This window comes from Meriones unguiculatus, chromosome 1, assembly GCF_030254825.1.
Source record: "Meriones unguiculatus strain TT.TT164.6M chromosome 1, Bangor_MerUng_6.1, whole genome shotgun sequence".
NCBI classification, from domain to species: Eukaryota; Metazoa; Chordata; class Mammalia; order Rodentia; family Muridae; genus Meriones; species Meriones unguiculatus.
Window position 1 is genome coordinate 155,819,037 of NC_083349.1, and position 13,338 is coordinate 155,832,374.

At 48.2% G+C, this 13,338-nt stretch overlaps 1 protein-coding gene across 1 annotated transcript; it reads right to left on the reverse strand.

Annotated features, from left to right (window-relative positions):
- Window positions 1-953: 953 nt before the first annotated feature.
- On the reverse strand, window positions 954-10,578 carry Mtnr1b (melatonin receptor 1B). The gene is made up of 2 exons (XM_021635137.1): window positions 10,353-10,578; window positions 954-1,825 (listed from the first exon to the last, which is right to left on the reverse strand). The coding sequence occupies exons 1-2, from the start codon at window positions 10,576-10,578 to the stop codon at window positions 954-956; spliced, it is 1,098 nt and encodes a 365-aa protein (XP_021490812.1).
- Between the last annotated feature and the right edge of the window lie 2,760 nt (window positions 10,579-13,338).

Consider the following 13,338-nt stretch of genomic DNA (forward strand, 5'->3'; position numbering starts at 1 on the left):
GCAGCCCTTTGGCCTCCTCCAAGCAGTTAAGTCCTTCGAGTTTCAATTTCTTACCACACAATCACATGGTAGTGTCCATTCCAAGAATTTTGAGAGGATTAGGAAGGATAATGCATCTCAAGCAGGCACCTCCGGGACTGGCACAAAGAACACACCCTCAAACTTTTGGTGATACTGGTTTGTCAACAGACTGGCCTCTCAGAGCGCAGGCTTCGTGGTCCTCCTGCTGGGCCACACTCGCTAAGCACACTCAGTTACTGTCTGAAGAAAACAGTGAGAGGTGCACGTGTGTTACTGTGTGTTGTGTATGTGGGTGGCGTATGTTTTATGTGTATGTGCCTGGTGTCTATGAGTGTGGTGTGTATCTGGCTAATATGTATGGGGCATGTGTACATGTGGTGTCATGCTTGTTTTATACATGTGTGTGTCCGTTATTTGGTTGTGTTTGGTGTGTATATGTACACAGCATGTGCGTGTGTTTGGTTTGTGTCTCATATGTATGTGTGTACTCTATGTTTGGTGCCTACATGTGTTGTGTATATGTATTCAGTGTGTGGGGCGGTACATTCGTAATGTGTAGGAAAAATTGAGGGATAGGAGCCTCTGCACCTGCCTTTTTCTTGGGACCCTGAAAGCCACTCACCTTCAATTTTGCAGATTTTGCTCTTTCAGCCTAGATAATCAAAAGAGCTCTCTTCCCGCTGGCCCGACACGGAAGGGGTAATATGAGCAGCAGGCCAAGGTGGCAGGGAAAATGACGTCTCATGGGAAGGGCTTGGCTTCTGCCCCACCCTTTTGGAACCCAGCGCTCCATCTGCCGCCAGGAGAGTCTGCAGGCTTGCGCTCACGGCTTCCTGAGTTTGCCAGTTGTGGGATATAGTGTGACAGGGTGTTGCGCAGCACTGATGGCGACTCCGCTCACCTCATTTCACAGGTCTGCATGTTGGTGCAGCCTAGAGAGCACCCTCCTGGACAGGCGTGGAAGCCCTGGCAGCAGGCGGCGTGGAGCCCTGCACCTCCTCAGCCAGGCAGCTTTTGGAAGCATCGTGGAAGCAGCGCCCAGTGTTCCAGAGGGGTGAGAGAATCCTCTTGTACTCCTTTCGGAAGTTCTGGTTCAGGAGCCCATAGACAATGGCATTGAGGCAGCTGTTGAAGTAAGCTAGGAAGTAGCTGGTGACGAAGAGCCCTTCTGGGACCCGGAGAGCCACGGCCTCTGGATTGATGGCCACTGCAAGGCCGATGCAGTTGAGGGGGGCCCAGCATACGGCAAAAACCACAAACACTGCAAACATGGTTAGGAAACTGCGCAAGTCACCGGGTCTCAGACGTGGCTTGCTCTCAGCCTTGGCCTTCCTTCGTGCCCGAAGCACCAGTACCCAGATCCGCAGGTAGCAGAAGGACACCACAGCAATTGGAAGGAGGAAGTGGATGGCTACCAGAGCCGCAGTGTACTGGGTGCTGGCTGTCTGGATGAAGGTGCAGGAATAGATGCGTGGGTCATACTCTAGAGACGCCAGAAAGAAATTGGGCAGCAAGGCCACCAGCGTGAGGAGCCAGACGAGGCTGATGTAGAGCGAGGCGTGTCGGTGACTGCAGAGCCGGTGGTAGCTTGCACTGTGACAGATGCACCAGTAGCGGTTGATCGCGATGGCTGTGATGTTAAAGACAGAGCCAACGACACTCACACCCATCACGAAGGCGCTGGCCTTGCAATGGGCCTCCCCGAGGGCCCAACCGTCATGGACAATGGCCACAAGGATCAGTGGGTAAGGGTACAAGGCTACCACCAGGTCAGCCAAGGCCAGACTCACCACAAACAAATTACCTGAAGCAGGAAACACATATCAGCAGTCAGTAGGGGCCCCGTATTCCAGATCATTACTTTTGGTAGTGAAGGAGATAGCTCAGTGGGTAAAATGCTTGCTACTCAAGCAGGAGGTTATGAAATTGATTCCCATAATCCACATTTTAAAAAAGAAAAAATAAAAAACAGCTAGGCATAGTGATAATTCTTACATCCAGGGAAAGTCATGCAGGTCTCTGGAGCGCACTGACTGGCCAATGTAGCCCAATTAGTGATCTCCAAGTTACTAAGAGATTCTGTCTGAAAACAAGGTAGATGGTACCTGAGAATACAGGAATGATACCTAGGGTTTACCTCTGGCTCCTATACCCACATTTACTTAAATACACACACACACACACACACACACACAAGCTACATAGATATGTACACAACATTTCATGTTTCTCTGAACCACTTTCATTAGCACTGGAAGTAGAAACCAGTAGAGCCAAAACTGAGGGCCCAAATTGCATCTTACGTGTCCACTCAAACTCTCACGGGCACCCTTTGATAACCTGCAAGGCACTGATAACCATTCTACCTTGTAGCAGGTGTGAAAATGAGAGCAATGCCCAGTGCAGTGGGGAGTTCTAAATAACTGCTTCCAGGACGGGCACAGAGGCAAGGTGTCCTGATTGATTTTTGTCAACTTGACACAAACCTAGACTGATCGTAGACTGAATAAAAGAGAAGGCAGCACTCGCTGCTCTCTGCTTCCTGGCTTCGGTTTTGGTGTGATTATCTGTCCTGGCCCTGGCACTGTGCTCTCTTCACCATCAAGAGCTGCACTCTCAAAGAGTCAGTGAGCCTAACCTTTTGTCCCACAGGTTGCCTGTGTCAGGTGTTTTGTCACAGTAACTGGAAAAGCTGCTGATGTACCAGCTCAAACCAAGTTCCCAGGAAGCAGGACCACTTTCCAAATTTTTTGGCTTCAGTTTAGGGTCACAACTATGTTTTGTTCTAGGATTTTTAAGGCTCCTTTTGAAGTCTGGAGGAGGTGCTAGAGGTTAGAGCAGCCTGAGATGTACTCAGCTCAGCTCATTTCTGCTCACAGGCACTTGGGTAATAATTGAGCTTTTTCTGTGACTTCTTCATCACCTGCCCTCTGCCCCTTTCAACTAGAGACCACCCCATGCTCCTTAGTGTTGTTTTTGTAAAGAAGGTTTCCTCTCACCAACGTAACAAGGCTGGTTGCTGCAGGTCCTGACAGTTTCTGGATGGACAGCAAGGAGTGGCTTGGCATGTACAAACATGAGCGGATAAAGTTGAGAATGGCTGGAAGCCGGTGCCAGCTCTGCCAGCTGTTTCCCTGGGAAAGCTAAGGCAAGCAATGTCGCGTTAATGTGGCTTGTCCCCTAATAATGCCCTGGAGGCTGCAAACAGCTTGTAAATAGCGAGCAGAACACATTAGCTCCACGTGGAAAGTGATTCAATTACTCTCCCCTATTAAGCCGGCTGTTCCTGAAAGGCTGAGATCCACCAGTCCCTGCTGGAGAGCCATCTTCCCACTGGTCCTACTGTCTTCTAGCTTTCTTGGCATGAGTCCCAATTAGGTGACTACAGATCTTATGTTGCCGCCCATCTGTGAGATACCTAGATGCTGGGGTCTCTCTGGATGAGATTCAGGGGGAGACTCCTGCTGCAGCAATCTCTTCCCCAGCCAGGTGAGAAATCAGTCAGCCTGCTCGTACCTCCGTTCCTCACCTTGTGCAATGGCTTGCAGTGAACATTCATATACAAGTCTTGGAGTGACTCCTCCTGCCCGCCTCTGTCTTCTCTAAAGTCTGACCCCTCTACTAGTCACAAACAAAGCATATCCCCTACCACATATCTTCTTATCCTGTCTCCTTTCTGGGAATCCTGCATCAGAAGAGGTGGTCAATGCTGCATGTGTAGTCATCATCAGACATAACTCTGAAAGGCAAAGCCACCCGTGTGCCTAGTCACTCCTCTTTGTTTGCCTTCTGAATTCTGAAGACTTTCCTTGTGTTGAAAAGGAGCTTGGGCATTGAGCTTTGAGTCAGTATTCACTTGAGCCAGGAATTTTTATTCAGCAGCTACTGCCATGAATAAAATCTCTTCACGGCAGTTCTGACTGGTGTGAGCAAGCCAAGGGTGTCTGTTCCCTCAGAAGAGAAAGCCAGTGAATGAAAGCAAGGCATAGGGATGAAGTCCACAGCTGACCTATGCTTGCTGACAAAGTCTTCCTCCATCTTTTAGCTAAATCTACAGTACATTTATGCTTTCTCATGCACAGGAAAAGGCATGGCTTGATGCTCATAGAAAGAACTGTCAGGGTGTACCAACACAGATTACATTGGCCAGGATAATCCAGGCCAGAGCAAGGATGTGGGAAGAGCAGAAGTTTCTAAGTCAGACAATGAAAACGGATGGTGCTGGTCAGCCAGAACAATTCCCCAAAACCCTTCAACAAGATTGCTTCCATCTAAGAGTGGTAGCGCATCTCAAACAGGATCTTACGGGGAAAGGTCGTAAGCAATAGTGCAGTCGGCATGAATCATGTGAAGTTTGGGGTGTAAACAATTTTGAAAAGGTTGAACAAATACTTTATTAAAAAGTTGATTTCTTTTCAAGTACTGAAGCAATTAATTCATTTAAGATAATCGCCTAATAAGATTCTCAAGTTCCTGGAGGGCAGAAATTGTTTTCTTTCAAAGTCCTATTATTTATGAAAAATACTCAGGGTGTCACGATGACTCATAAAAAGGCTAAGGTTTTATTATTTTTTGCGCTAGTTAAATAAATTAATAGTGTACTGGAAAATACCAAAGATGGTATTTCCAAGACCTTCAAGGAAGAAGATGTATTTAAGAGCATGAGAAGCATGCATTGGAAGAGTAACTGATACAGTGTCAGTAAGCAATCTCCAGCAATGCTTGGAAGAGATCATCCAGGAACCAGGATGAGCACCATCTTATTACGTTAATAAACGCCACAGAAACAGCAGAACAACAATGTGCTGCCAGGCTCAATGGTGTGCGTTCCGCGCTTCTTGTAAGAATCCTGTAAGTTTAACTTGACAATTGTCTGTCTCCTAGATAAAGAAATGGGTACCAGGTTATATGAATCTGCAATAGAGAATGCTGGAAAAAGAACCAAAAGACAAGAAAGCTAGGGGAGAAGGGGAAGTGGGCACGGCCATAGAGCACTGATGTTTATCACCAGTGAAGGGAAGAAACAGGCGGAACTTGGCAGTGAGGTCAGCCAAATATCAGCAAGGAGACATCTGCTCTTTGCAGGAGAATAAAATGATGGTCTGTTGCCTGTTCTCTCAGTCTGCTTTGTCTTCAAGGGACAAGAGATGGAGTAATACTTGGACAAGAATATCCCTTGGATGAGGAAATATAGAATTTTACAAATTTTGTTCTCTATTTTTCTCTTTTTCTTTTGTTGGTGTATTTTTTTGTATATACCTATTGGTTTCATTGTAGATTTTCACTGAAGTGTATCATGTACTTTGGACCCTCCTCTTTCTCCCCGTCCCATTCCACTCACCTTCTCCTTTCTCAAATGAAGATTTCTATCTGACACAAGAAAAATACTTAGTCACTGCTTTAGTTGCCTTTCTGTTGCTGTGATAAAGAAAAAATCCTGACCAAAGCAATTTTAAGACAGGTCTGTTACATACAACTCACACTTCTGAGGCATAACCTGTTATGGTAGGGAAGGCACTGTGGCAGAAGCTTGAAGCCACGGGTCACATTCCATTCCCAGTCAGGATGAAAGTGAGGTAAATGCTGGGTTCAGCTCACTTTCTCCTTCTTATTTGGTTGGGGACTACAGTCCATGAAATGATGCCACCCACAGTTGGGGTGCATTCTCTCATCTCAGTCTAGTTCAGAAATTCCCTCACAGGTCTGCCCAGGTTTGTCTCCATGATTCTGTCTAGTTGGCAGTGTTAACCATCACAGTCAGATCAATTATCATTTGAGAGGATTGTTCCTGTGTTATTAGTTGCATTGAAAGCACTGAGCGTTTGGCCCACGGGTCAGCACAGGATCCCTGTGGGGTAAGGGATGAGATGCAGAGCGATGCGCCAGGTGGGGATGCGTTCTGACACATGTGAAGCTAGGTGATTTCATCCTCCTGGAGCCTCACAGCATGCCCTTACATAAATGCAGATGGTGTAGCCGCTCTACACTTTGCCTGCAGTAGTCCTGATGACTCAGGACAGTAAAGAAGGTCAGAGATTCCCTAATGGTTGCCAACTCACCAAGCACAGAGGCTACGTTCGCGCCTGAACTTTCCCTCTTTAGCAACATACATTTTACACTGTGAGATGCAGACTCCACACTCAGTGTCTGCCATGTTCTGCAGGATACAGTGTCTATGTGCAGAAGCCAATGCTTTGGAAATGAAGGCGGTTGGACAGGAGAGTCTCCATGCCCCCAGGAAGTTGAGACCTCCATGGGAAGAACAAGTGAGGACTAAGAGTTCCTCCCTTTGCAGCTCAACACATAATTACACACTTAAAAGTGTTCATTGTTGCACACAGGAAAGATAATAAGTTGCTCACAGCTGAAATGTGAAGACTGAGATCTCAAAAGAGGGAGGGAGGGAGGGAGGGACGTCATGGTGGCCAGGTTTGCTCTTCAGCTGATATCAAACACCCACACCCTGCATGTGAGTTCAGCAACAGAGACAGCTGACATCAAGTGGCCTCTTGGTGAGAAGTGGTTTGCGGCAGGTTAGGTCCTGATTGGAGTGTGTTTCCTCTTTCTCTGTCTTCCTGGGGTGGGGGTGGGGGCAGGGGACCACAGGCCTGCTAATTATGTCCTTTCAGGTCTTCAAAGCGCCTTTCTCCAGGACCAGCCAAGTGCCTTTCTCCAGGACCAGCCACCTTGTTCAGGTATCATGTTCTGCGCTTCCTTACAAGGAAGGGGCGGAGCCTGGCAACCCTCTGCACAGCACTGCCAGGAAAAGAGAGCCACCTGTACCTCCTAGGAAAGTCCTGGATCTGGATAAGGTGTGGAGAGAGCCCTACAGACCACTAGGTGCTGAGAGAAGCTGTGGTGTGGTGAGAACAGGCCTTGCAATTATCAGCCACCGAGGCCCTCCTGCTTTACAAAGGACTAAATACTTTAGAAAGGGCAGTGTCCACTCACTAGCAATACTTTCTAAACGGCCTGTTTACCACAGCTGAGCACCAAAATCTATTGTCAGATCATGGCTCCCGACTTGTAACCAGGAGCTCAGGGTGAATTGCTGACAAGGCTACAGGTGATGAATATTGCTGTGCATTCCTGAACGCTGTTTGAAAGGAGATGATAGTGGGATGCCCAGAGGGGAGTGTCATTCTCTAGGCTCTAATGCCGGGGACCGTATAGCGGTGGTGGTAGCAAGAAACCCACGTTTATAGTCAGCGTGTATGTGTGTGTGTGTGTGTGTGTGTGTGTGTGTGTGTGTGTGTGTAGACCAAAGCTTGGCATTAGTGTCCTCGAGTGCGAGTGCTTTCCACTTTACAAATGGGGGCAAGGCATCTTGCTGAACTTGGAGTTCATTGTTTTCAGCTAGTCTGGCTGACTAGCTTGCTTCAAGGATCCTGTCTGCTCCCAGAGTGTTGGCACTTCAGGGAGGCCACCATGCCCACCCAGTGTTTATGTGGGTGCTGGAGATCTGACCCCTACTATTCTCACCTTTGCACATCACACACATTCCTCAGGGAGCCATGTACCCCAGCCCTTGAGGTGGTCCAGGACAGACCGAGGAGGTACTGAGAGGGAAAGGTGAGCACAGTTTTAGAGACGGTGGTGCCACTTAGGCTGCTGAGGGAGTGCAGCCACCCAGCAGCCAGAGCAGGCATGCTTCCATGGACAGGGCGAGATAGTCTTTGAGCTTTTATTGTCCCCAGGATTGCAGCCACCCAGCAGCCAGAGCAGGCATGCTTCCATGGACAGGGCAAGATAGTCTTTGAACTTTTATTGCCCCCGGGAAGCATAATGTGAGGTGACAAGCTACAGTGGACAAGGCTCTGGCTTACAGAAAAGAGAGACATGTACCTGACTGTCCTCTCAGTTCCCCAAGACTCATCTGCTTTGCTCCAGGAAACTCAGCGCACAACAGCAGGAGGCTGCCCCACAGTGGAACTGATCTCCTGACCTCAGTAAGGAGTCCTCTAGTCTCCTGGGAAGCATGCTAGAATCTCAGGTGGGCTATGCATCTTGGTTACTGAAAATAAATGTTCTGTATATACATAGCCCGAATTTCATGAAGCTGATGATGGTTGATATTGACTGTCAACTGGCAAGATCTAAAACACCCAGGAGACAAGCCTCTGGGTGTGTCGGTGGGACATAGATGGTTTTAGGCTGAGCTAACTGATGTGGGAAGGCCCACTTTAAATGTGAGCAGCACCAAGCTATGGATTGATTCCTAGACTAAATAAAAAAAAAAAAAAAAATTGAGCTGAGACCCAGCACCCACCTCTTCCTGCTTTCTGACAATGTGACCATTTGTGTCATGTTCCTGCCGCTATGCCCCCCTCGACACAATGGACTGCACCCTCAAATCCTGAACCAAAACAAACCTTTCCTTCCTTATGTTGCTTTTCCCAGGAATTTTTTCACAGCAGTGGAACCATAACTAATACAGTATTGACAGATTGAGGGAACAGATGAGCACAAAAATTCTGAGATAAATTACTCTTGACATAAATAGAAGCTCAGTTTTGAAATGACTAATAAAGAGAGAATAGGTGCTAACTTTTCAAAGCAATGAAGGTTATCATAATGTTTTGAAAGACCCCTTTACCATGGTCGTTTAGTTTAAGACAACACGACATTAAAAAAAAATAGCTCTCACCAAGAACGCCAACAGTCATACAAACAAGGCTGCGTATATAACACATAGTGAGTACTTGTCTAGCATGGATGCCATTCCTTGGTCCATTCCTAGCACCTCAAAAAAAAAAAAAAAAAAAAAAAAAAGAACAAAAGAAAGAAAACACTGGCTAAATTGCATGACTGTCGAAACTGCCAGTGCGGCAGAAATAAACAGTCCTGATGGCGTGTTAACTTGTTTCTCTAGGCCTGGGCTCCAGCATGAGCAGTGGGGTCTAGGAAGAAAAGGATGAAGCACCAGCAAGGCCACATGCTCCCCTTTCCTGGCTGCACACTCGGGTCAGGAAGGTTTCCTGAGGACTGTGGGGAGCACAGAGTGGGGCAATCTCAGGTGGCATGAAAAAGGGGCAGGAGCCTCATCTTCCTCAGACAAGAAGTGGTCACTTCCTCATCTGCAACTCTGGCCACCTAGCATGTCCAGGAGGGAAGTATGAGGCCATGGGGGGCTGGGCCTCATACTCTTTACAGGGACAAAGCCTGGGGCAGCTGAACTCTGTTCAGGAAATGTTTGAGGATGGTATGTCATGGCAGTGTGGGACACATACATACATACATATATATACACACACACACACACACACACACACATATATATATATGTATACACACATGTGTGGGTGTGTATCACACTTTTCTTACAGTAACTTACTCTTTGCTATTATGGGCTTTTTTTCCAAAGCTGCAATGATGTCTTGAAAAGGTATTCCGAGAAATGCAAGCCTTGGTGACTGGTGCCTGTGTGAGGTTAATGGTGTTAATCCTTAATGATGTTAGGTTCCCCACAGGATGACTGAAAACTCACTTCACTTCCAGCTTCCTTTATAGATAAATAGCTTCAGGACCCTCTTTCCCCATGATATTTATAATTATTTAGTAAGAATGGCTTTTGCAAATAGCCTGGCATCTTAGAAAGGCGCTTTAAAGCCTCTCCACTACTTATTTCCACACCATTTCCCATTTTAGTTGGCCCTAACATGCAAGAAAAGAATTACTACAAACTTAGCCAGGGTGTCACTGAGGTCCCCCTCAGGCTTGCCTGGTCAGTACATGTCAGGACCCTGTCAGGAGGTGAGTTTTCACACCCCGTGCTCTGGTTTTGTTGCCCTGCGGGGAAAAGTTGAAATGAGAATAGATTGGAATGGAAAAGTATTTTCAGGACTGCCACGGGATTTAGCCAAATAATCGCTTAAGTTCTCCCAGTGAGTCCCACAGTTTCCCTGTCTTCATTCAGAGAAGCTGGTAGTGACACTTCCTTGACTGCTGTGTCTAAATTGGCATCTTAATTGGAGCGTCCAGTGACTAGATGAATTTTTGACACAAAGCTTCACAGAATGTTAACTCGAATCTATCCATCGCTCACATCCATACCTGGTCCAGGCACTCTCCCACCAAGGACTTTTAGCTTACCTACCATTCACGGCTAGAGGCACGGTCCAGAAGAACTTCGCACTCGGAAACCAGAACTTCCCCTAACTTCTTCAAAGAACCAAAGTTTGGAACCAGGATGGAATGAATGGATAGAGACGCTGGCCATTGAGGATAGAAAAAGGGACTCGTGGATGCAGCGCGTGTGGGGTGTGTGTGTTAAGGATCTAAGGTTCGGGGTTCGAACCAGTGGCAGGGCACACAAGGAAGCTGGCACTCACCTGCGTTCCGCAGCTTGCGGTTCCTGAGCACAGAGAGGATGACAAGGAGGTTCCCCACGACGTCCACGGCTGTGGTGACAACGACTACCGTAGAGAGCGCGGGAGCCACCCAGGGTGCTCGGGGAGTCCCCGAGAGCCCCGCTCCCGCTGCCGCCTCGTACCAACCCGGGCGCACTGCCAGCCCGCCGGCCTCGCAGCAGTTGGCGACAGAGCTGTTCACAGGCATCTTGACACCGCCGCCTGGGGTAGCTGCACCAGGTGCGCGCTGCTGCGCGGCGGCTCGGTGCGCTCCCGCCGCCCCCTCCCTGCCCGGGGAGCGCTAGGAAGAGGCTGTGGGGAGGGACCTAGAGGAGACAATTAATTGAACGTGGGCAGAGGGGTGGAGAGAAATGAAGGATCCAGACAAGGACAGGAGCTCAGCTGTTGCAGAGGGGGAATGCTTCCCTCAGCAGCATGCTCAGGAACAGCGCTACAGTACCTCAGAGCTGCCGCCAGAGATGCCAGTATCTGGCCCACCCTAGGTGGTCAGCCAGTGTCTGGCCCATCTTGGGTGGCCTAGTTGGTAAATCCTGTGTCCCTAATAAAAACAGGAATCACTGGATCCTTTGTAGAGAAGCTGTGTCCATTTGGGTGCACCCTGCTTTGCGGACTGGAGGAGGTGTTGCTTCATAACAGCTGTCTGCTGGTCAGAAGGGCGGGATTTGAGGCTCTCTGCTGGGTGGTGAGGCTCTGAGGAGCTTATGACTCCTTGGGAGTGGGGCTCAACCCCAGAGCTAAGTAGCCAACAGTGTGCGTGCGTGCGTGTGTGTACGTGTGACAGGGGAGGGATCCCTTAGCCACCTGTAGTGTATTGTGAATGGTCTTGAGGTCAGTGCTGGAAAATAATTTTTTTTTAGACATACATGTGTGTAGACATTGACTTAAGAATGTCACTTGTATGGGTACCTGGTCCATGCCGGAGGTTATTATAATGTGGATTTGGGGAGGCCAAGAAGATCAGAGAAGCATGAGCACGGGATGGAGTGGCTCGGACCTCGCTGGTGCCATTGTTCTTGGCCCCGCTAGAACCACTAACCTGAGTAAACCCGAGTCTGGCAAGAGTGTAAATGGAATCTCACACTGCCTCAAGGACAAGCAAATGGTGTTTTAAGAGAGGTGCCCGTACAGTCCTTACACTGTTAAACCTATGCCCACCATCAAAGGATGGGCATTTGAGATGAAGCAGAAATTCAGAGTGAAAATGGGTAGGAAAACAAAAGACCGGCTCCTCCAAACCACTTACCCCTCACTCACCACAGCAGCTTTGTGAGTTTCAGCCGGAACCCAAGCGGAGCAGACCTGTATCAGCATAAGAGTGGGCGAATCACCTTCACACAAAGGGGGAAAGAGTGCTTTTAAACACACCAGCAAGGACAAATCCCAAAATACCATGTGAAGCCAGAAGTGCGACCCATTATCTACCCAATACACCCCCCCACACACACACATGCATATGTGTTCTAAATGGAATAACAGAAGGCAGAATTATCCAAATACCGTGTATCCAAAAAGGACAAAGTGTTTGGCTCAATTTATGAAGCCTAAAGTTCATCTGTGGTGCTAGAACTCAGAACTAGCTTCAGGTTTAGCCAAGTAATTAAATAACTTGGCAGCTCTGGGGCTCCCGTTCTTGTAATGATAGGCACATGTTCTACAGCCAAGCTCTACATCCTCAGCTGGAATGCTGCTTTCCTACATTTGACTTTATGTAAGCCTTGCTCTTCCCAGAAATCAACACAAGAAAGGACAGAGTGGTGGGAGGGGCTGATACAGCAGGAGGAGTGGTCTGACAATAGGGACACGCCCTGGTGAGGGCTTACGCCCTTCCTTCCAGGGAGGGAAGCTATTGTGAGGAGATGGGGCTTCTCCTCTGGGCAGAGAGAAGGGGAAAGCCAGGTGCAAATTCAGAAGGGCTTCTAAACTTCATCAACAGTGTGGGCTCCTCTCAGATCCTGTGTTTTTTTTTTTTTTGTTTTTTTTTTGGGTGGGGGGGTTTGAGGCTGCCTCATAAACCAGGCTTGGGGAATTTGAAGTTTGGGATTTGAAGACAGGAGAAGGTCTGAAGTGGCATTTCAGAGAGTGAGAACTCTCCCTAGAAGGCCCAGCAGACATTTCAGGAGCACGAGTGTCCCTGTGCTTGACTTCAAACTGAACCAGCCACTTGGGAGTGTCAGTCTGCAAGCCAGAGCTACTCAGGACAGGGGGAGGGGTGGCAAGGACTGCTCTAGCTGGAGATGTAAAATCACGTTTCCTAACATCATGCCAAGTCCAAAGACTTGTGCAGACTAGTTTTACTTTTAGAAGTGTGATCATGAGAAAGCAAGTGCTTAGAGAAGAGCTGTCCCCTCACTTTCTGTCTTGATGGAGTTGAACTCAGGGCCTTGTACCTACCTGTAACCATGGCTACCTCACTGAGCTATGCCCCACGCTGAAAAGCAGATTTCTGAGGTGTGTAGGCTCTTGTTGGGAAAGCTCTGAGGATGCTTATGGTGTTGGTCCCTGGGAAAAGGCAGACAAAAATGGCCTCAGAGATAGGAAAGTCTGGAATCAGGATGTTGTTTAGTGGGGCAGTTCTAGCAGGCCTGAGGCTCAGGGCAGTGTAGCACTGGGTAAAGAGGAAGAAAAGGAAGAGGAAAGAGGAGGAGAGGGAGGGAGAGAAGAGAGAAGAGAAGAATGAGAAAAGTAAGATCAGGAAAGAAGGGGAAGGAATAGGGGATGGGGCAGAGGGGGAGAAAGGAAAGTGAAGAGGAGGAGGCAGGAACAAGAGATACAGCTGGAACCAGACAGAGTGAAGTCCACTTTCACGGGAAGAGGCAATGGCTAATATCCCTCTCTTCCACAGGCAGGCATACCTTGAGATTCCTCTGGCTTTTAGCAGCACAAGACAAGTGGAATGTGAGGTATGCTGCCTCAGTTCAAACACACTCTAATAATGACGTTTGGCTAA